This window comes from Zootoca vivipara, chromosome 6 (assembly GCF_963506605.1).
Source record: "Zootoca vivipara chromosome 6, rZooViv1.1, whole genome shotgun sequence".
NCBI lineage: Eukaryota > Metazoa > Chordata > Lepidosauria > Squamata > Lacertidae > Zootoca > Zootoca vivipara.
The window spans coordinates 3,232,726-3,255,991 of NC_083281.1; the positions used below are offsets into that span (position 1 = coordinate 3,232,726).

The 23,266-nt window shown below is 46.0% G+C and overlaps 1 protein-coding gene across 1 annotated transcript in view; it reads right to left on the reverse strand.

Annotated features, from left to right (window-relative positions):
- Positions 1-21,188, reverse strand: part of ABCA7 (ATP binding cassette subfamily A member 7) — a 95,616-nt gene extending 74,428 nt beyond the window's left edge. Inside the window, exons 1-8 of the mRNA XM_060275313.1 lie at positions 21,057-21,188; positions 11,255-11,397; positions 9,110-9,203; positions 8,057-8,198; positions 6,541-6,668; positions 5,621-5,742; positions 4,620-4,808; positions 1,876-1,965 (exon numbers count right to left, since the gene is read on the reverse strand). Coding sequence (XP_060131296.1) covers positions 1,876-1,965; positions 4,620-4,808; positions 5,621-5,742; positions 6,541-6,668; positions 8,057-8,198; positions 9,110-9,203; positions 11,255-11,323 — 834 coding nt within the window. The 5' untranslated portion in view covers positions 11,324-11,397; positions 21,057-21,188. The remainder of the gene's footprint in view (positions 1-1,875; positions 1,966-4,619; positions 4,809-5,620; positions 5,743-6,540; positions 6,669-8,056; positions 8,199-9,109; positions 9,204-11,254; positions 11,398-21,056) is intronic.
- Between the last annotated feature and the right edge of the window lie 2,078 nt (positions 21,189-23,266).

Below are 23,266 nucleotides of genomic sequence, written 5' to 3' on the forward strand. Positions count from 1 at the left end.
ATCTGTTATCATACGAAATATATTTAATATTTTTTTTTTATTCTAATAGCATCTTGCGGACCCCTCTGGCATAGCTCGCGGACCCCTGGGGGTCCCCGGACCACCTGTTGGGAACCACTGCCCCAGACCATCAGAGTCCCCCCTGTGTTATGTTTAGATAGGGGCATAACTGTGTCTCCCCACACTCTGTAGCGACCCAACCCTGGGAAGGTCTTAGTTATCCCTGTCACCTATTGACAGACCCCCCCCCATCCCAATCAGAGAAGGACTTACCTATCCGTGTCCTCCATTTTGACCCCCGCAACCCACCCCAACCAGGGAAGGGTTTACCTACCCCTGACCCCTATTTGGCCCCCCCCCACCGATTGAGGGTAATACGGAGGGGGTGGGGGTTTGGTGGGTGGTGTTGTAGAGTGAGGGTAGTATGTAGGTGGTTAGGGGTGTCGAGGTGGGATTTCTGTGTGTGTTGGGGTGGGGGGGGTGGACTGGGGAAGGTGGAATGGTGGGCCTGTCCTTGAGTCGGACTGGTGTATGCTGGTGGCAGAATCCGGGTGGTGGGATCGGTGGGTGTGGGATCGATGGGGGGGGGGAGATCCGTGGGGTGGGGGGGAATGTGGATTGGTGTGTTCTCTGGGGGGGTCTGGGGGGATGGGAATGCCTGGGGACGGCAGGATCGCCGGTAGCGTGATCCGCGGGGGGGAGTGCCTGCGGGTGGTGGGATCGGCGACGGCGCGGTTCGCGGGGTGGGGGGAGTGTGGATCGGTGCGATCTGCGGGGGGTGTCTGGTGGGATCGGCTGGGTGGGATCCGTGGGGTGGGGGTTGTGCAGAGGTGTAGGTCTCTTGTGGAGGCGGCTTGGTCCCTGGGGGTGGTGGGATCAGTGGCGGCGTGATCGGCGGGGTGGGGTGGAAATGCCTGGAGATGGCGGGATCGCTGGTGGAGCGATCCGCAGGGTGGGGGGGAGTGCCTGCGGGCGGCAAGATCGGCGGCACAATTCGCGGGGTTGGGGGGGGGATGTGGAAGTGGTCTACTGTTGGGTGTGCTACCTCTGAGGCAGGCTTGGTTCCCTGAGGAGTGGCGTGGTCTCGGGGCAGTTTGCTTTCTCTTGGAGGCGTGGTCTCCGGGGGGTAAGGGATTGTGGGATATGTTTGTCCATTGTTTGTTGGCTGTCCACTGGAGGGCGCAATTTTTTTGACCACAAATCCAGTTTTTTACCTGTGTTAGGTGTGTCAGTTGGTCAGTGTGAGTGCATGGTTACCTGCTCTCATGTGCCTCTGAGGTTGTGGCCAAATTTCAGGGCGATCGGGTAAGTGCTTGTGGGAGAAAAGTGCGGAATAACACACACATGCACCTTCACCATTTTTATATACAGGGGAACCTCGGTTTATGAACACCTACGAATTTTCGGTTTACGAACGCTGCGGACCCATCTGGAACGGATTAATCCACTTTCCATTACTTTCAATGGGAAAGTTCGCTTCAGTTTATGAACGCTTCAGTTTATGAACAGACTTCCGGAACCAATTACACCCATGCTTCGGGTTAAGTACGCTTCAGGTTGAGTACTCCGCGGACCCGTCTGGAACGGATTAATCCACTTTCCATTACTTTCAATGGGAAAGTTCGCTTCAGTTTATGAACGCTTCAGTTTATGAACAGACTTCCGGAACCAATTACACCCATGCTTCGGGTTAAGTACACTTCAGGTTGAGTACTCCAAGGACCCGTCTGGAACGGATTAATCCACTTTCCATTACTTTCAATGGGAAAGTTCACTTCAGTTTATGAACAGACTTCCGGAACCAATTGTGTTCATAAACCGAGGTACCACTGTATATAGATAAAGGGACAAGCTCATCTCCATCCCATGAATTACCTCCTTGGCTAAAGATGAGGTCCCTCGAAGAACGGTACGGAGGGTGTCCAGCGTGTTTACAACCTCAGCCGACACAGCATTCATACGCTCCTATCAGAAACAAGTCGGGTTTATTCCTTGTTTGGGGCAGATGTGCTTCGCTCACAATCATCTCCCCTCGTTTCGGAAGTTTCCGAAACAGCAGACACCACGTTTTAAAGTGAGCTTCGTCAAATCTCTCTCACCGCCCCCTCCCTGCCCTGATACACAGATTCCTCCTAAGGGTAACCAAAATAATTACAGTGGTACCTTGTTTCCCAAACGCCAAAAACCCGGAAGGAAGTGTTCCAGTTCTCAAATGTTTTCCGGAAGCCGAACATCCAACGCACCTGTCGGCTATTGTTTCCAAGGTGCCTGCACCAATCAGAAGTCGCGCCTCGGTTTCCGAACATTTCGGAAGTCAATCGGACTTCCGGAACGGATTAAGTTTGGCGCTTTGGTTTTTGCTGTTTATTTTGCGTTTTTGGTTTTGAGGTTTTTTTTGGTCCATTTGCTTTTGTGATTGTGCGGAACCCAGTTCGGCTACGGATGGATTGATTGTGTGACTGCAGAAATGGATAAAAGCCCCCCCCCATCCAAACAATGACTGTCATCAGTGCAGGGAAGAAAAAATAATTATTTTTATCATCTGCAATACTGTCTTGTTTATTTTATAGTACAGTGCATTGATTCTTGCTTTTATTTTTTGGATCAATGGTCTCGTTAAGATAGTAAAACCCATGTGAAATTGCTGTTTTAGGGGTTGTTTTTAAAAGTCTGGAATAGATTAATCCGTTCTGCATTACTTTCTATGGGAAAGAGCGCCTTGGGTTTGGAACGCTCTGGTTTTGGAACGGCCTTCCGGAAGGGATTAAGTTTGAGAACCAAGGCACCACTGTATCATTATTTTTGATTTGTATACAGCTATAAATTTCTAAGGGGAAAAACCCTCAAAGCGGTTAACAGAACATTAAGACACCAAATAAACCCCAACCCAGAATAGAAGCAAAATAAAAAAAATTCCTTCAGTAGCACCTTAAAGACCAACTAAATTTTCATTTTGGTATGAGCTTTCGTGTGCATGCACACTTCTTCAGATACACTTGAAACAGAAGTCAGTCCCTTATGTATATACAGAGGGTGGGGGGTGGGTGGGAATGGGTGATGGGCTGATGGGAGTGGTAAACCTGTAGATGGCTATTACCGACTGGAAAGAGAAGTTGCTGAATTGGAACTCATTACCAAGCTTAAAACCATGGAGCCACCTGGGATGAACAAAGACATTGGATTCTTATCTCATTATGCATGATCAAGCTTCCTTTAGCGCCTCAGCCCTTGCTTCCCCCCCCCCAGGACCAATTGCAGTCATCAGCAGTCGTTAACAGCCATCTACAGGTTTACCACTCCCATCAGCCCATCACCCGTTCCCACCCACCCCCACCACCCTCTGAATATACATAAGGGTCTGGCTCTTCTGTTTCAGTGTATCTGACGAAGTGTGCATGCACACGAAAGCTCATACCAAAATAAAAATTTAGTTGGTCTTTAAGGTGCTACTGAAGGAATTTTTTTTATTTTGCTTCGACTCAGACCAACACGGCTACCTACCTGTAACCAGAATAGAAGGTTACTGAAGAAAGTCCAATATATAAAGTATAATATATTATTATTATAATTATTATTATTATTATTTATACCCCGCCCATCGGGCTGGGTTTCCCCAGCCACTCTGGGCGGCTTCCAACAAAATATTAAAATACAATAGTCTGTAAAATATTAAAAGCTTCCCTAAACAGGCCATTCAAAACAACAAAATCAGCAAGAAACTAAAATACTTTGAAGTGAAACATTGCTTAGGAGGTCAGCTACGGAATGCACATTTAACACAGCAAAATGCATCATATACTCAAGAGTAGACCCACTGGAATGAATGGGCAGAGGGGGTTCTAGTCCTACTCGGCCGTGAGTCTCCCCGGGTGACCTCGGAGGGCCATTGGGAGGATGTGAATAGAGAGCTCTTTGGAAGAAAGCCAGGATCAGGGCCGGGTTTAGGTTTGATGAGGCCCTAACTAAGCCAGGCTTAGGCAAACACCGGCCCTCCCAGTGTTTTGAGACTACAATTCCCATCATCCCCGACCACTGGTCCTGCTAGCTAGGGATGATGGGAATTGTAGTCTCAAAACATCTGGAGGGCCGGAGTTTGCCTGTGCCTGCCCTAAGCTACTGAAGGTAACGGGGCCCTTTATAGGGCCAGCTGTCCTTCGTCCACAACAAATTGCCGCTGTTTTTTGTGTTGAATATATGCTATAATATGGTCATTGACGGACCTCATAGGTATCTCAAGCCATTTGCCCATGTTGCCCTGCAACCAGTTCATGCAGAATGTGGGCACCCTATATATAGAAAGGAGCAAACCAGGGATATTTTAGGGAGCAGGCTAGAAGGTGGGGCCCATGACTTACATCCTAGGAGCCTACACAACACAAAACACTGTTGCCGTATGTAGGTTTTATTTCATTTGTTTTTTATCTTATATTTTGGAAATGTACATCCAGTTTTCCTCCCCTTTAAATTTTTTAGAGGGCCGCAAGAGAGTGGGGCCCTAAGCTATAGCTTGTTTAGCTTATACGTAAATCCAGCACTGGCCGGGATAGGAATGCCACATGTAAGCGGAATTAAGCCCGTAACTCCACCCACTAGGGAACGCAGCCCCGCTCCACACCTACCGCGAGAATTTTGGCCCAGTCCACTTGGGAGAGGAAGCGGCGTTCCAGAGCTCGGAGGGTGCCGTCCGGCAAAGCGCACAGGCTTCGCCGAAGCACCTCGGCCGCCTCCGCATCTTCGGAAGTCAAAAATTTGGAAAGGATGGAAGCGTTGCAAACTATCTGCTTCAAAGGCGTCCCGGCAAGAGAGAACTGGAAGGGGAGAGAACAGAATCGGCGTCGTGAGAACAGGCGACGTCTGCCACTTTTGCCGCCGAAACCTGCCACCCACGTTCCCGCCTCCTCCTTCCACCAGCTGTTTTTTCAGCCTCAAGTTTCTAGTCCTCCAGAAGGAGGCTGCTCTTCTTTTTAAAGAATAATAATAATATTGGTGTTTGTTTAAGCTTCAAGGTATACACACAAGTCGCGCCTTACATAAATAAATGACTTCCAAGCCTAACGTTTTCCAAAATCGGCATCCCAATGTTTTGCCAGCCTAAAGGAGGCTGCTATTAACTTTTTAAAAATACAGTAATAATAATAATATTGGCATTCGTTTAAGCTTCAAGGCATGCACACAAATTACACCTTTGCGTAAATAAATGACTTTCAGGCCTAACGTTTCCAAAATCTGCACCCCAAGAATTTAAAAACGGAAACACAAATTACTGGTATGTGTTTTAAGGCAGGCATCCCCAAACTTTGGCCCTCCAGATGTTTTGGACTACAATTCCCATCATCCCTGACCACTGGTCCTGTTAACTAGGGATCATGGGAGTTGTAGGCCAAAACATCTGGAGGGGTGCAGTTTGGGGATGCCTGTTTTAAGGCATACCAATTCCTCGATTTCATTTGCTCATTTCTGCTCTTCTGAGACATTTCCACAGCCATTCCCATATAGCTGGAACCTGAGACTCTCCCCACTTTCAAGACCTGATTAAACACATCAAGGTGCTAGTCCTCAAAAAGGATGCTGGCTGCTTTCTTTCTTTCTCTCTCTCTCTCTCTCTCTCTTTTTTACTTACCACCCGCGCGTCAAGCTTCGACCCAAGCAGTTCCTCCACGACGGCGGGTGGCAGCAAGGCGTTGGTCCGGAGGAAATGGGAAAATGTCTCATTTTCTTTCAAGTAGGCCCTCACCTGCAAATCTGGTAAAGGAGAAGGGGGAGCGGGGTTCGGATTACCTCCAGAGAAACGGGGTGCCTGAACGCTGGCAAAACCGAAATAGGAAGCAGCTGAAACCAGGAAGACACATGTAACGAGCTGCGGGGGGAAATCTTGAACCCGGACCCGGTTGTGTTTTTCCTCTGCCCTCCTAGTCCCTTTCACCTTGTGTGCCGTGCAGGCAGGGAAAGCTTGAAACGGATTGTACATGAGCCAAACCAGGAGCGTTTTTTGTTCGTTTGCTGGAAAACACTCCCAAATCACTACTTAAGAATCGGTGCCCGAGCTTGCCTTTTTCCTCTGCCCTTCTGGTCCCTTTCACCTTGCGTGCCGTGCAGACAGGGACAAGTATTGCTTTAAACTTTAAACAGGAGCCTTTTTTGGTTTGCTGGAAAGCGCGCCAAATCACTACTTTACGAATCGGTGCCCGAGCTTGCCTTTTTCCTCTGCCCTTCTAGTCCCTTTCACCTTGCGTGCCGTGCAGGCAGGGACAAGTCTTTAAACTTTAAACAGGAGCCTTTTTTTGTTTGCTGGAAAGCGTGCCAAATCACTACTTACAAATCAGTGCCCGAGCTTGCCTTTTTCCTCTGCCCTCCTAGTCCCTCTCACCTTGTATGCCATCGCCGTTGCCCCATATTGCAACCTGGTGGGGTGGGGGTGGGGACTGTCTTGCTTTTTAAAACTGATCGATAGATGATCCATCTATCTATCATCTATCTATCTATCTATCTATCTATCTATCTATCTATCCAAAATCATCGCAAGCTCCCGCCAGCCCTTACCCGATCGCGAGCTAACATTTCCGCTGATCTGACGCAAGGCGGACAGGAGCCGGGAGAAGTTGCCTTGAGCTTGTGGGTTGTTCATTCGATGGACAACTTTCTGGACATCAGCAAAGAGCCGGGAAATGCTGTTTGGGGAGGCAAAGGGAGAAGGCAAAAGGCTTTGTTTTTATTTCAGTGGATGTTTCCTTCCTTTCGTTTGATATCGCATGTAAAAGCGAGATTAACAAAAAGATGCTGAAAATTGCAGGGGGTTAGACTAGAGGACCTTTGGGGGTACCCTTTTTCTAACCCTACAATTTTTAAAGGCATCATAAACCAGGGTGGATTTGATTTAAATCAGCTCGATTAAAATCACTAGTCAGTTAAGACTTGATATAAATCTTTTTTTTTTTTTTTTTACAGAAAGACTCGTTCTTGCTGGCAATGTTTACAACCAGGTGAAGGTTTCGTTTTTGGAATAATAAATTTCCAGAGTAGTTTTTTTTTATAGTTATATCTAAAATTACTGATTTGATTACCCTAGGAGAAACGCACAGACAGATAATTATGGCATTATCGTGAGGTTTAATCGGGACAACTTTTCTGCTGTCCTTTACTGGAAGGAGAAAAACAATCGTTTCCTTCATAACAATTTAAACAATTTATTTAACTAAAACAATAACGTTATAGCATATGTCAAACAATTTTTAAAAACCTGATTTTTGGCATACATGAAAAACTTAAACCAAACCCTTATTTCCTGATGAATAGCCTTTGGACTATAACGTAACTTAAACAGAAAATCTTTAGGAAGGTTTTTCCTCCAAAAGCATTTTATTTTAAAAATCCAATTGAAATAATAAAAAAAATCTGATTGAAATCAAAAAAATCCAATTTAGAATTTATGGAACTGTCTGAACTGACTCGGAGAATCCGAGAGCAGGGAAATGAGACGGTGGAAGAAGATTGGAAGAAATTCAAGATCTATTTGGAAAAGAATTATAAGATTAAGAATAGATAATAAGGGAAGTGGAAGTACAAAGAGGCTGAAGAAGCATTTAGATATAGCAAGAAGGGAATAAGTTTAAATGTAAACTAATTATCAAGATTTCTAGATCCAAATGATATTCTGAAATATTGGGAATGTGTAGTTAAAATGGATCAAGAATTTTTTTTTACAATAAGTATTCTAGAAGAAGAAATGGTTTAAGAAGTAGAGAGTGCTGTATTAGTAATTAATAGAAACATGGAAGGGGGGAAGGAGGAAGTCGACAGAGTAAGAACTATATATGATATTCTTAAAGAAATGTTTTTTCTTTGTTCCTTTATTCTTTGTTTTTTGGTTTTTTCTTTGTTCTTTTTTTGTACTTGTATTTTTTCATATTTTTTTCTGTATGTGTTATAAAATTTAATAAAAATATATTTTAAAAAAATGAAATCAAAGAAATCCAATTTAGATTTTTAAAAATCCGATTTTTTTTATTTTTTATTTAAAAAGTAATTGATTTTTAAATCCACCCTGTCATAAACTCACATGGAACGATTGAAGTTATCCACCAAGCCGGGAGTCTCCCCAACCGTCAGGTTTCGGAAGCAGGGGTTGTTGATATTGCAGAAGATGCCCTGCAGCCAAGGCAATGTCCCGGCAGATGGCAAAGCCTTGTTTGGAAAGTGACCTGCGTTGAAAAAGACACAAAAACCGAGCGGGTCTAGAACCTGAGCCTCAGAGCAAAGGCTCCCATCTTTTCGGGGCTGGACTACATGACCTTTGGTTTCCTTCCTGACAATTCTACGCTTCTGTCTTAGTTTCTCTGTTGGCGCCAACTCTAGGCTCCTCTCCTTCTCAGAATGTGTGTGTGTGTGATCTTTATCACAGGCATAGGCAAACTCCGGCCCTCCAGATGTTTTGGGACTACAATTCCCATCATCCCTGACCCCTGGTCCTGCTAGCTAGGGATGATGGGATTTGTAGTCCCAAAACATCCGGAGGGCCGGAGTTGGCCTATGCCTGCTTTATTGCGTTTTTAAAAAATTACAGAGAAAGCAATGAACTAAACATTACACCCAAATATTCAAAAATAAAAAGAAGAAAAAATACAAAAAAAGTAAAAATATAAGAAGAAAAGGGAAAGGGGAAAGGGGGGGGGAGGATAAATAATAAGAAACGAAAAAGTACACAAAGCCATTCAAAGGATACAAAGAATAATTTGAATATTCTTTTTGCCAGGTTCTCAGAAAGGAAAACTAGTTTGAATCCCTGCTATATTAGATGACTTCCCTCTATCTCTTTGTGGCTTCGGCACTTCTCACTGAGTGAGAAATATTCTGTATTCATTTATTAAAATCAGTTTTCCCCCCTTCTCAGAATATTTTTCCCTCCCAGCTGGTCCCTGAGCTCGCTCTTATTTCCTCATCCGCCCGCATTCCTTTTTCCTTTCATGCCGTGGCCTTTTTTCAACGGCGGAGTGTGTCTTATCGCGGAACCACGATTCCCATCATCCCCATCATCCATTTCCCGTAAGGAAAGACCTCCGGTTGCAAAGAGGGAGGTGTTTCGGCCCGGAGGGGGTGTTCCTTCCATACTTACATTCATGTTGCTCGAAAGGCGGGTGGGATTGTCGCACGGAGATGAGGATGAAAAACAAAAAGAGGGGCCAGAGGACCTCGATAACCAGTTGCAACTGGGGAGATGAAAAGGGCAGGAATCAAGATCTTATTTTTACAAAAAAAAAATGTGTCCATTTTTTCCTCATCCCCCCACAGTCCTTTTTCCTTTTGTGCCAGGCCTTTTCAACAGCAAGAGCATGGCCAGGGACGCTAAGAGCAAAATTTAACAGTGAAATTAAGAAAATCCAATGATGAGTGTTTTACGGAAGGACGGATGCCTTTTTGGGGGGACTATTTAAGGAAATATTGGTATGATGAACTCAAAAGCAGGATTTGAGCTATGAGCAACAGAAGTATACTTAGATTATAATATTGTGGTTATGATTGGATAGATAGATAGGCTGCAGCGGAAGGAGTGAAATAACTTCATGGGAAACAGTGTGGGAAGTCGACAAAAATAGAAGACAAAATTGTGTTCGGATTACCTGTGTTAACGTTGAAAAGGGATAATACGTAACGGGGGGGGGGGGGGTAATTACTGTATCCAAGTTTTTAATCAAAGAAGCAAGCTATACTGGGGTCAGCCGTTTGGGTAATTTAAATAGAAAGCTGCTACGATTTCCTGCACCCTTAAACTACAATTCCCATGGGCTTCGTGTTGCAAACATGTCCTTCAAATTTTTCTCTAGTCAGACACATGGCAAGCACATAGCTTAGAATCACAGAATCATAGAGTTGGAAGAGACCACAAGGGCCATCCAGTCCAACCCCCTGCCAAGCAGGAAACACCATCAAAGCATTCCTGACATACGCCTGTCAAGCCTCTGCTTAAAAACCTCCAAAGAAGGAGACTCCACCACACTCCTTGGTAGCAAATTCCACTGCCGAACAGCTCTTACTGTCAGGAAGTTCTTCCTAATGTTTAGGTGGAATCTTCTTTCTTGTAGTTTGAATCCAATGCCCCGTGTCCGCTTACCTGGATCAGCAGAAAACAACCTTTCTCCCTCCTCTATATGACATCCTTTTATATATTTGAACATGGCTATCATATCACCCCTTAACCTTCTCTTCTCCAGGCTAAACATACCCAGCTCCCTAAGCCGTTCCTCATAAGGCATCGTTTCCAGGCCTTTGACCATTTTGGTTGCCCTCTTCTGGACACGTTCCAGCTTATCAGTATCCTTCTTGATCTGTGGTGCCCAGAACTGGACACAGTACTCCAGGTGAGGTCTGACCAGAGCAGAATACAGTGGTACTATTACTTCCCTTGATCTAGATGCTATACTCCTATTGATGCAGCCCAGAATTGCATTGGCTTTTTTAGCTGCTGCATCACACTGCTGACTCATGTCAAGTTTGTGGTCTACCAAGACTCCTAGATCCTTTTCACATGTACTGCTCTCAAGCCAGGTGTCTCCCATCCTGTATTTGTGCCTTTCATATATATTTTTTGCCCAAGTGTAGTACTTTACATTTCTCCTTGTTATAATTCATCTTGTTTGCTTTGGCCCAGTTGTCTAATGTGTTAAGGTCATTCTGAAGTGTGATCCTGTCCTCTGGGGTGTTAACCACCCCTCCCAATTTGGTGTCATCTGCAGACTTGCTCAGGATGCCCTCAAGCCCATCATCCAAGTCATTGATGAAGATGTTGAATAAGACTGGGCCCAAGACAGAACCCTGTGGCACCCCACTAGTCACTACTCTCCGGGATGAGGAGGAGCCATTGATGAGCACCCTTTGGGTTCGGTCAGTCAGCCAGTTACAAATCCACTGAATGGTAGCATTGTTAGCTTCCCCAGCCCCCGGTCCAAGAAAATCCTGAGAACTGCTTTGACTCCCTGCACCCTTAACAAACTACAGTTCCCAGGATGCTGTGGGGGAAGCAAACATGTTTTTTGTTTTCTCTAGTCACCTCCATGCACAGAAATCGCAAGCTTCCCGAAGAAAATTCCGGGGATTGTAAAACATAATCGTCACAGAGCTATGGTGCCCTGCAGCCTTAACAAACTACGGCTCCCAGGGTGCTCCGAGGGGGGAGAACCCCCAAGTGCAGCCGTCCCAAAAGCCACAAAGCACCCCAAATGTGGAGAACCAAAACTCCTCTCGCCGTGACGCTACAACTCACCGTCTGCCTGCGCCGGTACGTGAAATTCTTCCAGAGTAAAAGCGCCAGTTGGATGCCAAAACCCATCATGCGCCGAGGGGTCTGTGGTCCCCAACCATGCTCTGTCGCGGGCGGCGCACTGGGTCGTTCTTAACGCAGGAGTCCTCGAAAAAGAAACCAGTGTGCAGTTAGAGGGCACGATAAATATTACAATTTATAGCCGACCTTCACGGTCCTATCCGATTCTACGATTCCGTGATTCCACAATGAGAGTCCCCCAACATCTTTTTGCATTAAAAAAAAACCCTGGGTGAATTTGGGGCTTTCCCAAACCCCTTGAGATGGTTTGTAACGAGAGCCGTGAAAAGGGCAAATTCCACGCTAGGGATCTTTTGGAAAGGAACTGAAAATAACATTGACAAACATCATAATGCCATTGTACAAAAGCATGGCACAACGGGTTCCGGTCTCCTCACCTAGGAAAGGATATCGAAAAGGGCAGCCCAGATGATCAAAGGAATAGAGCGGCTGCGTATCTCCTCGGATTTTTATTTTGTATTTTTAAATCAAGAGGCTGGGCCAGTGATGGTGAACCTATGACACGCGTGTCAGACGTGACACGCATAGCCCTCACTGCTGGCACGCGCCCCATTGGCCCATTCGCGCTGTTGTTGTCGTCGTTTCCCCCCATTTGTTCTCCCACTCCTCCTACAGTTTATCTCCGTTGTTAAAACCAGGATCCTTTGTTGTTGTAGTTGTTGCTGGTAGCCAGAGATTGGTTTTTAACCCTTTCTGTGCTGTTATTTTCTGGCGCTTTGGCAGACGATGATTGGGTGTAACAGTGTTAGTTTTTTAACCCGTTCTGTGCTCGGTTTTTTGGCGCTTTGGCAGACTAGGTCAGTACTGCGTGTTAGTTCCAGCGAAGGTATTATTTGTCATTTATTTCTGTTCTCTTCCCCCCAAAAAAACGCAGCAGCTTTGGGGCACCCCCCCCCCCGAAAAAAACAAAGCAACTTTTGGACCCCCCCAAAAAACCTCCGAAACTTTGGTCAGCAGCTCCCCCCAAAAAGCTCAACAACTCTGGGCACTTTGTGATAAATAAGGGGGTTTTGGTTTGGTTTGGTTAAATAATTAGTTTTTGGTTTATTAAATACAGTTATATATTACAATTATACATTTTTGTTATTTAAACTATAAATATCACAGAATTATGGGTTTTTTTCTCGAAGTGACACACCTCCCGAGTTATGCTCAGTTTTTTGGCAAATTTTGACACACCAAGCTCAAAAGGTTGCCCATCACTGGGCTAGGCTCTGCGGTTGAAAAAGAATTCTTGGAAGGGCATAGGTAAAAATTAATAATAATAATTTTATTATTTGCATGTCCCCTCCCAACTCTGGTTGGCTCCCAACAGAATATTGAAAACACAATAAAACCTCAACCATTAGAAACCTTCCTGCCTTCAGATGCCTTCTAAAAGTCAGGTGGTTGTTTATTTCCTTGACGTCTGATGGGAGGGCGTTCCACAGGGAGGGTGCCACCACCGAGAAGGCCCTCTGCCTGGCTCCCTATATTGTCGCTTCTCGCAGGGAGGGAACCGCCAGAAGGCCCTCAGAGCTGGACCTCAGTGTCTGGGCAGAACGATGGGGGTGGAGACGCTCCTTCGGGTCTACAGGGCCATTTAGGGCTTTCAAGGTCAGGACCAACCCTTTGAATTGTGCTCAGAAACATCCTGGGAGCCAATGTGGGTCTTTCAGGACCGGTGTTATGTGGTCTCAGCGGCAGCTCCCAGTCACCAGTCTGGCTGCCGCATTCTGGATTAGTTGCAGTTTCCGGGTCACCCTCAAAGGCAGCCCCACATAGAGCGCATGGCAGTAGTCCAAGCGGGAGATAACCAGAGCATGCACCACTCTGGCCACACAGTCTGCGGGCAGGGAGGGTGTCATCCTGCGTCCCAGATGGAGCTGGGAAACAGCTGCCCTGGACACAGAACTGACCTGCGTCTCCATGGACAGCGGTGAGTCCAAAATGACCCCTAGGCTGCACACCTGGTCCTTCAGGGGCACAGTGACCCCATTCAGGACCAGGGAACCCACCCCCCCAACCCTCTGGTTCATTAAAAGGGGGAAGCAAAGAATCAGAAATCAGGAAGACCTAAATTGTAATAAGGAATGAGGGAAATGTAATTGATCTTAAAAACCAGCTAAAACCGTTAGTGCGATCGGAATAACACTTATAGTTTGACGCTGAATTTTGGACATAACGGAGAGGTAGAAGATTCAGATTGTCCTAAAAGATGCAGGAGGAAATGATTAAAGGCAGGACCCCCAAAGGGGAGGAGGGAAGTCCAGGAGATTTCTTGTTTTTATGTTGCATGTTGGATGTGTGATTGTAAAGCTGTAATCTTAAAAACCAAATACAGTGGTCCCTTGGTTCTCAAACGCCTTGGTACTCAAACAACTTGGAACCCAAACACTGCAATCCCGGAAGGAAGTGTTCCGGTTTGTGAACTTTTTCCGGAAGTTGAACGTGCTCTCTTTTGAGTGCCACGCTTCTGATTTAAGTGCCACACTTCCGTTTTGAGTGTTACGCTGAGGTCTGTCTGTTTTTGCTATTTATTTTGCGTTTCTGTTTTTGCATTTCTTTTCCATTTTTTTTTCGTGATTGTGCGAAACCCAGTCCAGCTACAGATGGATCGATTGTGCGACTGCAGTACATGGTTTATTGCTTTCATTTTACGGATCAGCGGTCTCGTTAGATAGTAACATTTGTGTTAGATTGCTTGTTTTTAAAAGTCTGGAACAGATTGATCCGCTTTGCATTCCTTTCTATGGGAAGGCGCACCTTGGTTTTGGAACGCTTTGGTTTTGGAACGGAATTTCCGGAACGGGTTAAGTTTGAGAACCAAGGCACCACTGTAAGATAATTTTATTTTAGAAAGTGGGGAGGGAAAAGAAAGGTTCTCCTCTTGACGAACAGCAAAGCCTTGCAAAGAGATGTTCTATCACGCCGAAAAACACCTGTGCACCCACAACGCCTGAGGGGACCATGGCATCATGTCAATTGGGCGCCAATTATGCTTCTCTTGAGGGTGGGGAGGAGCAGAGCGCAGGAGGCCTGTCAACAAGCTCCACAGAGAGAAATTTCTCCGGGCCCCTTAAGAAGCAGGGTGATTAGCCTCCTGGGCAAAATATCAATTAAACCACTGTCGCCAGGGAAACAGATCTGCCAGGCAAAGTTAAGAGGATTTCGCCCTTACCATCTCCAGCAAACTTTGACCCCACCCCGGCTGCAAATGCCAGCCATCCCACTTGACCAGGCTCCGTTCCAAGTTTCTAGTCCCTAGGAATGAAGGACGGTCTCGGATTTTTGCCTTCGGAGAGGGTATCTGCTCCTTTCGGCAGCCGGTTTATTCATTTCCTAGAAGCGGCAGGGCGGCCGTCTTCAAATATACGAAGGGCTTGTCCCGTGGGAGATGGAGAGAGCCAGATTGTTTTCTCCTGCTCCTCCGGAGGGGCAGGGTTCGAACCCATGGCTTCAAGGCGCAAGGAAGGAGAATCCAGCTTAAACGTCAGAAAAAATGCTTTCCGACAGTAAGGGATATTCGGCTGTGGGGTGGAAAGCAATAAGACTCTCCTTCCTTGGAGGTTTTTAAGCAGAAGATGGATAAGATGCTTTTGCCGGCATCGTTCTGCACACAATATTTTTCGGTTTATTTTAATCCTGCCTCGTTCGCTAATAGTTAACCACAGGTTTGTGCGTTTCAACTAGCTTGCTACCAGCCACCTCCCAAGTGCTCTCCACGTGGATATTTTTTAGTTGAAAGCAGAAATAAATTAAAGATTTGCCCGTTAACCTCCAGCTCGAGTGGAAACTTAATACTGTACAGCGCTTAAAGGCAGAGTGGGGAGGGAATTGCCTGAATGTGATGGAAGTCATGAGGCTCCAGTCTTAGGCCCATGAGTGCGAGACCTACGTTGTGCCAAAGATTCCTACATTGCAGAGGGGTAGATGACCCTACAATTCTAGGATTCTATTGGCTCCAGGTGAGCACTCCGCTGTTCAAGGATGCAACTTTGAAAATAAAAAAAACATTGCCAGTTGCAAACACAGAAATGTGTTTTCTATCAAGTCAAAAGCACTGGAACATTTGGAGCTGAATGCTGTCTACACTGGCAGGCAGCAGATCTCATTTCCAGCACTACCTGGAGATAATAAATAATAATAATAATAATTTTATTTATACCTCACCCATCTGGCTGGGCTTCGGAAGTTGGGACCTTCTGCACGCTCCGACACGGAGCAACTTCCCTTCCCCAAAAGCTAAGATTCTAGTCCTCATGGCTGTGAATAGAGGGCTGACGCAATACTGTACCAAAGAAGGAAGCTCGCTTTCCTCCGAGCCAGACCCGTCTAGCACCAACATTTCGCAGCGAGAGAGGAAGCCGAAAGCGACAAGCTCGGGGATGTGCGATGCTGAGAGCTGCTGTTTTCCACTTCCCCCGGCTACAAGGATTGAGGAACCTGCTCTCCAGGGCTTCAGACCTCAGCATCCTAGAATCGTAGAGTCGGAAGGGACCCTGAGGGTCATTGACGCCAACCCGCCACAAGACAGGAATACACAGGGACCCGACCCGGGACGTCCTGCGTGTAAAGCAGTTGCTCTACCCATTGAGCGACGCTCTTTTTTCCATCAATCAAAAAAAACACCCCTGTGCTTACCTTATTAAGTTGGCACGGAAATGTTAGGTGGTGCTTGCCCCCCCGAGCCTGAGCCGATTCTGCCCCGCAGGCTTGCAAATTTCAGCCCGAGGGTTGTTGTTTTTCTACCGATCGAATCTGCCCCACGGACTTCACCTCCCTACAAGCAGCCGGGGTGTGTGTCTCTCTCTGCCTGCCAGCTCCTTCGAACTTGCAGAATTCAACAGGGAGGGTGAGGCAGGATGCGGGGGGCCGAACCAGAACGAGTCGGTTCCGCCTCTTGCCGGCAACGCCTACCGCCTGGGCTCCCAGTCCACCGGCCCCAGTGGAGACCAGTTAACCAGCTGCATCTCACAGACGCATGACACCCTCCCCCTTTTTAATTTAAAATTTAATTTTAAAAACCCTCCACCCAGCAACAAGCACGGAGAGACCCTCTTGCCCACTGAGCGAGGAAGCAAAATGCCCCTTACGTGCCCCTGCAACCCTAATCGGGTGATCCCTCCATGGATAAAGGGTTTTGCAAAGAGCCAGAGGCGAAGGTTGAATTCCTTCTCCCTGGGCTAATCTCATTACAAAAGGCTGATCTCCTCCGCGGGGGGAGATTTCGCAGAGGAAATTGCCCCATCTCGGGGCCTGAAGGTTTCGCTCTTGAGAATTAAGAGCCCTACGGGGCCGGGTGTCCCCAATGGCCCCCATATACTGCTGGCCAGCAACCCATTGGGCAGCCAGTGGCCAGGAGTTCCATAGGCCCCTTATTTGGCAAACAACTGCAAACAAGTGAAAACTCTAGCAGAATTAAGGTATATACGGTATATAACACAGGCAGGCAAACGGATCTGAATCATAGAATCGTAGAGTTGGAAGGGACCACAAGGGCCATCCAGTCCAACCCCCTGCCGAGCAGGAAACACCATCAAAGCATTCTTGATATATGGCTGTCAAGCCTCTGCTTAAAAAGACCTCCAAAGAAGGAGACTCCACCACACTCCTTGGTAGCAAATTCCACTGCCGAACAGCTCTTACTGTCAGGAAGTTCTTCCTAATGTTTAGGTGGAATCTTCTTTCTTGTAGTTTGAATCCTTTGCTCCGTGTCCGCTTCTCTGGAGCAGCAGAAAACAATCTTTCTCCCTCTGGCCCAATCGCCTTCTAAATCCGGCCCATGGATGGTCCGGGAATCAGCGTGTTTTTACATGAGTAGAATTTGCGCTTTTATATAAAATGCATCTCTGGGTTATTTATGGGGCATAGGAATTTTTTCTTTTTTTTTCCAAAATGTAGTCCAGCCCCCAACAAGGTCTGAGGGACAGTGGACCGGCCCCCTGCTGAAAAAGTTTGCTGACCCCGGTATATAACGTAGTTATAACCTGGACTATTTAGGAGGCTATAATAAGCATATCAAAATGCGAGTAGATAAATAGAAACCGCTATAGCGGGAAGGTAAACGGCGTTTCCATGTGCTGCTCTGGTTTGCCAGAAGCGGCTTAGTCATGCTGGCCACATGACCTGGAAGCTGTACACCGGCTCCCTCGGCCAATAATGCGAGATGAGCGCGCAACCCCAGAGTCGGTCACGACTGGACCGAATCGTCAGGGGTCCCTTTACCTTTAATACAGTGGTACCTTGGTTCTCAAATGCCTTGGTACTCAAAGAACTTGGAACCCAAACACTGCAAACCCGGAAGGAAGTGTTCCGGTTTGTGAACTTTTTTCGGAAGCCGAACGTGCTCCATTTTGAGTGCCACACTTCCGTTTTGAGTGTTGCACTGAAGTCTGTCTGTTTTTCCTATTTATTTTGCATTTCTGTTTTCACGCCTCTTTTTCGTTTTGTTCTTCTGTGTGGAACCCAGTTCAGCTACTGATGGATTGATTTTGTGACCGCAGTACATTGTTTATTGCTTTCGTTTTATGGATCGATAGTCCTTTAGATAGTCAAGTCTATGTTAAATTGCTGTTTTAGGGGTTGTTTTTAAAGGTCTGGAAAGGATTAATCCATTTTGCATGACTTTCTATGGGAAAGCGTGCCTTGGGTTGGAACGGACTTCTGGAATGGATTAAGTTTGAGAACCAAGGTATCACTGTAATAATAATAATAATAATATTTATAACCAGGAACTTTTAAGGGAGGTTTTTTTTTTTTTACTCAGTCCTTTTCTATCATATGTGCTAAGGCGTATTGCGACTTGGAGCTTTGAAGATGGTTTTTAAAAGACAGTTAATGCACACTTAAAGCTTCAGAAACATTTGCCGGGAAGCCATCAATAATTCCAACATCAATAATTCGACCATCAGCCTCAGACCAGGAATTCCAAGAACCCGTAATGATCTGGGCTGTTTTAAAACCCAGATATTTGAAATACCACAGTTTCGAAAGGGCCCGCCCGCCGTGTCGAAGTGGCACCCAGCTGCACCCAAACGCAGGGGGGGGGGGAACCTTGAACCATTCTCCAAAATCTATGTTAAAGAGGTGTCCAGAAGAACAACTTCCCAATACAGTGGAACCTCGGTTTATGAACACCTTGGTTTACGAATTTTCGGCTTATGAACACCGCGGACCCATCTGGAACGGATTAATTCACTTTCCATTACTTTCAATAGGAAAGTTCGCTTCAGTTCATGAACGCTTCAGTTTATGAACAGACTTCCGGAACCAATTACACCAGGGGTCCCCAAACTAAGGCCCGGGGGCCGGATGCGGCCCAATCGCCTTCTAAATCTGGCCCGCGGACGGTCCGGGAATCAGCATGTTTTTACATGAGTAGAATGTGTCCTTTTATTTAAAATGCATCTCTGGGTTATTTGTGGGGCCTGCCTGGTGTTTTTACATGAGTAGAATGTGTGCTTTTATTTAAAATGCATCTCTGGGTTATTTGTGGGGCCTGCCTGGTGTTTTTACATGAGTAGAATGTGTGCTTTTATTTAAAATGCATCTCTGGGTTATTTGTGGGGCATAGGAATTCATTCATATTTTTTTTCAAAATATAGTCTGGCCCCCCCACAAGGTCTGAGGGACAGTGGACCGGCCCCCTGCTGAAAAAGTTTGCTGACCCCTGAGTACACTCATGCTTCGGGTTAAGTACGCTTCAGGTTGAGTACTCTGCGGACCTGTCTGGAACGGATTAATCCACTTTCCATTACTTTCCATGGGAAAGTTCGCTTCAGTTTATGAACGCTTCAGTTTAAGTACTCCGTGGACTATCTGGAACAGATTAATCCACTTTCCATTACTTTCCATGGGAAAGTTCGCTTCAGTTTATGAACAGACTTCCGGAACCAATTGTGTTCATAAACCGAGGTACCACTGTATATATATTTCGTACCTCTTCCTCAAAGAGGGTATACTCTTCGACTTTTATCTCCAAGTCACAAGCCAGCTCTTTCGGGCAAGGGATTCCGTTCGTGTGCCAAGGGCGAACAGCTCCTGAGCATGTGCAGAGTGCACACTCCCTTCGCCACCGTGCTAATCTAGTCGTGCCCATTTGCCTTTTCAAAGGGCCTACTATGGGGTAGGGCTAGGGTTGAACGCCACCCACTGTGTAGACCTCAGCTAGTTACCCCCATTGATTCCAATGGGTCTACTCCAAGCTTCCTCAACCTCGGCACCTCCAGATGTTTTGCGACTACAATTCCCATCATCCCTGACCACTGGGTCTGCTAGCTAGGGATGATGGGAGTTGTAGGCCAAAAACATCTGGAGGGCAGAGGCTGAGGAAGCCTGGTCTACTCTGATTCAACTCCGGGATCTTGGGATGTGTGTGTGTGTGTGTGGTTTGCAAGCCGTCTATATTCTTATCAGAGTAGACCCACTGTACGGATCTAAGTGAGTGGTAGGTACGCAGGTGGCGCTGTGGGTGAAACCGCAGAGCCTAGGGCTTGCCGAACAAAAGGTCGGCGGTTCGAATCCCCACAACGGGGTGAGCTTCCCATTGTTCAGTCCCAGCTCCTGCCCACCTAGCAGTTCAAAAGCACGTCCAAGTGCAAGTAGATAAATAGGTACCGCTCTGGCGGGAAGGTAAATGGCGTTTCCATGTGCTGCTCTGGTTTGCCAGAAGCGGCTTAGTCATGCTTAGCCACATGACCCGGAAGCTGTATGCCGGCTCCCTCGGCCAATAAAGCGAGATGAGTGCCACCACCCCAGAGTCGTCCGCGATTGGAACTAATGGTCAGGGGTCCCTTTCTTTACCTTTACCTTTAAGTGAGTGGTGCCCATTGATTTCAATGGGTCTACTCTGACGCAGCACGTCCATCTTAAGAACGAGGAAGGAGTGGCAGCACTTGTTGAACTCAGAAGTACAGTGGTCCCTTGGTTCTCAAACTTAATCCGTTCCGGAAGTCCATTCCAAAAACAAAGCGTTCCAAAACCAAGGCGTGCTTTCCCATTGAAAGCAATGCAAAACGGACCAATCCATTCCAGACTTTTAAAAACAAGCCCTAAAACAAGCAATTTGCTATAGCCTCCGGCTATACGGTTGTATATAAATTCAATAAATAAATAAATAAATAAATAAATGTAATTGGCGCAGGTGGGGAGGGAGAGAAAATACGGCGTGTAATGTATATTTTAAAAGTGACCTGAAAATTTGGTCCCTTTGAGGTGTTAGGAGGGTGGGGGACTTAAAATGTGGGATTTGGGGGGGGGGGTTATTGGGTTGTTGTTGTTTCTGATTATATATTTTTGGGTTTTATATTTTGATTTTATTCTGTGAGCCGCCCTGAGACATCTGGGTATAGGGTTATATATAAATTCAAATAATAATAATAATAATAATAGTGATTGGTGGGGGTGGGGAGGGAGAGAAAATACAGCATATAATTTATATTTCAAGAGAGTGACCTAAAAGTTGGGTCCCTTTGGGATGTCAGGAGGGGAGGGGGACGACTTAAAAGGTTGTCTACCTTGATCTTGATTTTATTCTGCGAACCGCCCTTAGAACCCCAGGTATAGGGCGGTATAAAAACTCAGATAATAATAATAATAATAATAATAATAATAATAATAATAATAATAATAATAGGTCGGAAAAACGTTTCCCAAGGCATCCGTTCCCCAGGCCCCCTCCCTAAACGCAGCTCCCTTCAAGGGGGTTTCAATTGATTAATTGATTAATTAATTGGGTTCTTACCTGCTGGCTCCTTTTTTTGCAGCGCGGCCCCTTTAAGGGGAGACCCCCTCACCGCCTCTCCCCCCCATTGTTCGCAACAGAGGCGGAGGATGCAACCAGCATCAAAGGGAGTTGTGTAAGCAAACCACGCCCCCTCGCCGGCCGGCGTTCGGATTTAGAACGCCGGTGGGCGGACGCTCCGCCCCAATTTAAACCGGAGGGTTACTGGAGGGCGCGTGACGTCAGCCTCAGCATGCTTAAAGGCGACGCAGCAACCTATTTTGATGACGACGACGACGACTTTATTCTTTATACCCCGCCCATCTGGCTGGGGATGGCCGGTGTGTGTGTGTATGTGTGTGTGTGTGTGAGAGAGAGAGAGAGAGAGAGAAAAAAAAATGAGAAAACCAACTCTTTAGTGATACGTGACGTCAGAACAAACTGCAACCAGGGGGAAACCCAAATTCCTGTTTGTTCCCACTGAGCACTAAAGAGCAATTGTCCCCCACGGAGATGTGTCAGATGATCGTGATGTTTTTCATTCTATTCTTATCATCTGCATATATATACCCCCCTTTTTCCCCCTCCAAGGAGCTCCAGGTGGTCTACAACACCATAGCTGCCAAGTTTTCCCTTTACTCGCGAGGAAGCCTATTCAGCATAAGGGAAAATCCCTTAAAAAAAGGGATAACTTGGCAGCTATGTACAACACGCTTCTCCCCCCCCCCCATCTCATTTAATCCCTACAACAAGCCTGTGTGGTAGGTTAGGCAGAGAGGGAAGAGCCGGCCCCACAAGGTCCCCCCAAAGAGCTTCTGTGTGGCAGGGAACACTACCCCCAGAGCACATGCAGAGTGCGAAATCCACCCCCATCCCCCGGCACGGCGAATCGAGTCCTGACTGTGGGAGAAGCAGCAGCAAATAAAATATAATCTTGATAATGTCTTATTATTAAGAACAGGGATTCCCAAAGCACTTATGTTTCCAGGCATTGTGATATACCAGTGTGTCATGGCTAGCGGCTGCTGACGCAAATAAATATTCTTCTTCCGCAAAAATTTTAAAAGGGGCAATTAGAGTAAGAACTATTATCTGATGACTGATGCAAACCTCCAAATTGGATTTTGCAGAGTCCTTGTTTTTAACCTCTTTCTTCAATGAATTTTATTTTATTTTATTTTATTGCTATGGCTAGCAGCTGATGCAAATACAGGGGTACCTTGGTTCTCAAACGTCTTGGTTCCCAAACACCTGGAAGGAAATGTTCTGATTTTTTGAACGTTTTTCGGAAGCCGAACGTCTGATGCGGCTGTCGGCTATTGTTTCTGGAGCGCCTGCGCCAATCAGAAGCCGCGCCTTGGTTTCCGAACATTTCGGACCTGAAACGGACTTCTGGAACGGATTAAGTTTGACGCTTTTGTTTTTGCTGTTTATTCTGCGTGTTTGTTTTAGAGGCTTTTTTGTTTTTTTTGGTGACTGTGTGGAACCCAGTTCAGCTACTGACTGTGTGACTGTGGAAATGGATAAAAGCCCTCCATCCAAACAATGACTATCATCAGTGCAGGTAAGGGGGGAAAAATTATTTTTATCATCTACAATACTGTCTTGTTTATTTTACAGTACAGTACATTATTGCTTTCACTTTATGGATCAACGGTCTGGTTAGATAGTAAAAATCATGTCAAATTGCTGTTTTAGGGGTTGTTTTTACAAGTCTGGAACGGATTAATCTGTTTTCCATGACTTTCTATGAGGAAGTGCGCCTTGGTTTTGGAACGCTTTGGTTTTGGAACAGACTTCCGGAACGGATTAAGTTTGAGAACCAAGGCACCACTGTAAAGACTCTTCTGATCTTTCAGTATGTCAAGATGTTTAGCGGGTGGTCTATTGCAAAATGGAAAACCAAGTATCACCCAGCCCTAATATACAGGTGAAACTCGGAAAATTAGAATATCATCGAAAAGTGCATTTATTTCAGTAATGCAACTTATTATTATTTATTTTTATCTTATTTTTTACAAATGCTTTCTTTTGGGAATTCCACAGTAATGAAACAAATAGTTACAATAATACAAAAATAAACAAAAATAAACATCGCTATTGTTGTTTAGTCGTTTAGTCATGTCTGACTCTTCGTGACCCCATGGACCATAGCACGCCAGGCACTCCTGTGGCAAGGTGATGTCTCTGCTTTTTAAGATGCTGTCTAGGTTTGTCATTGCTTTTCTCCC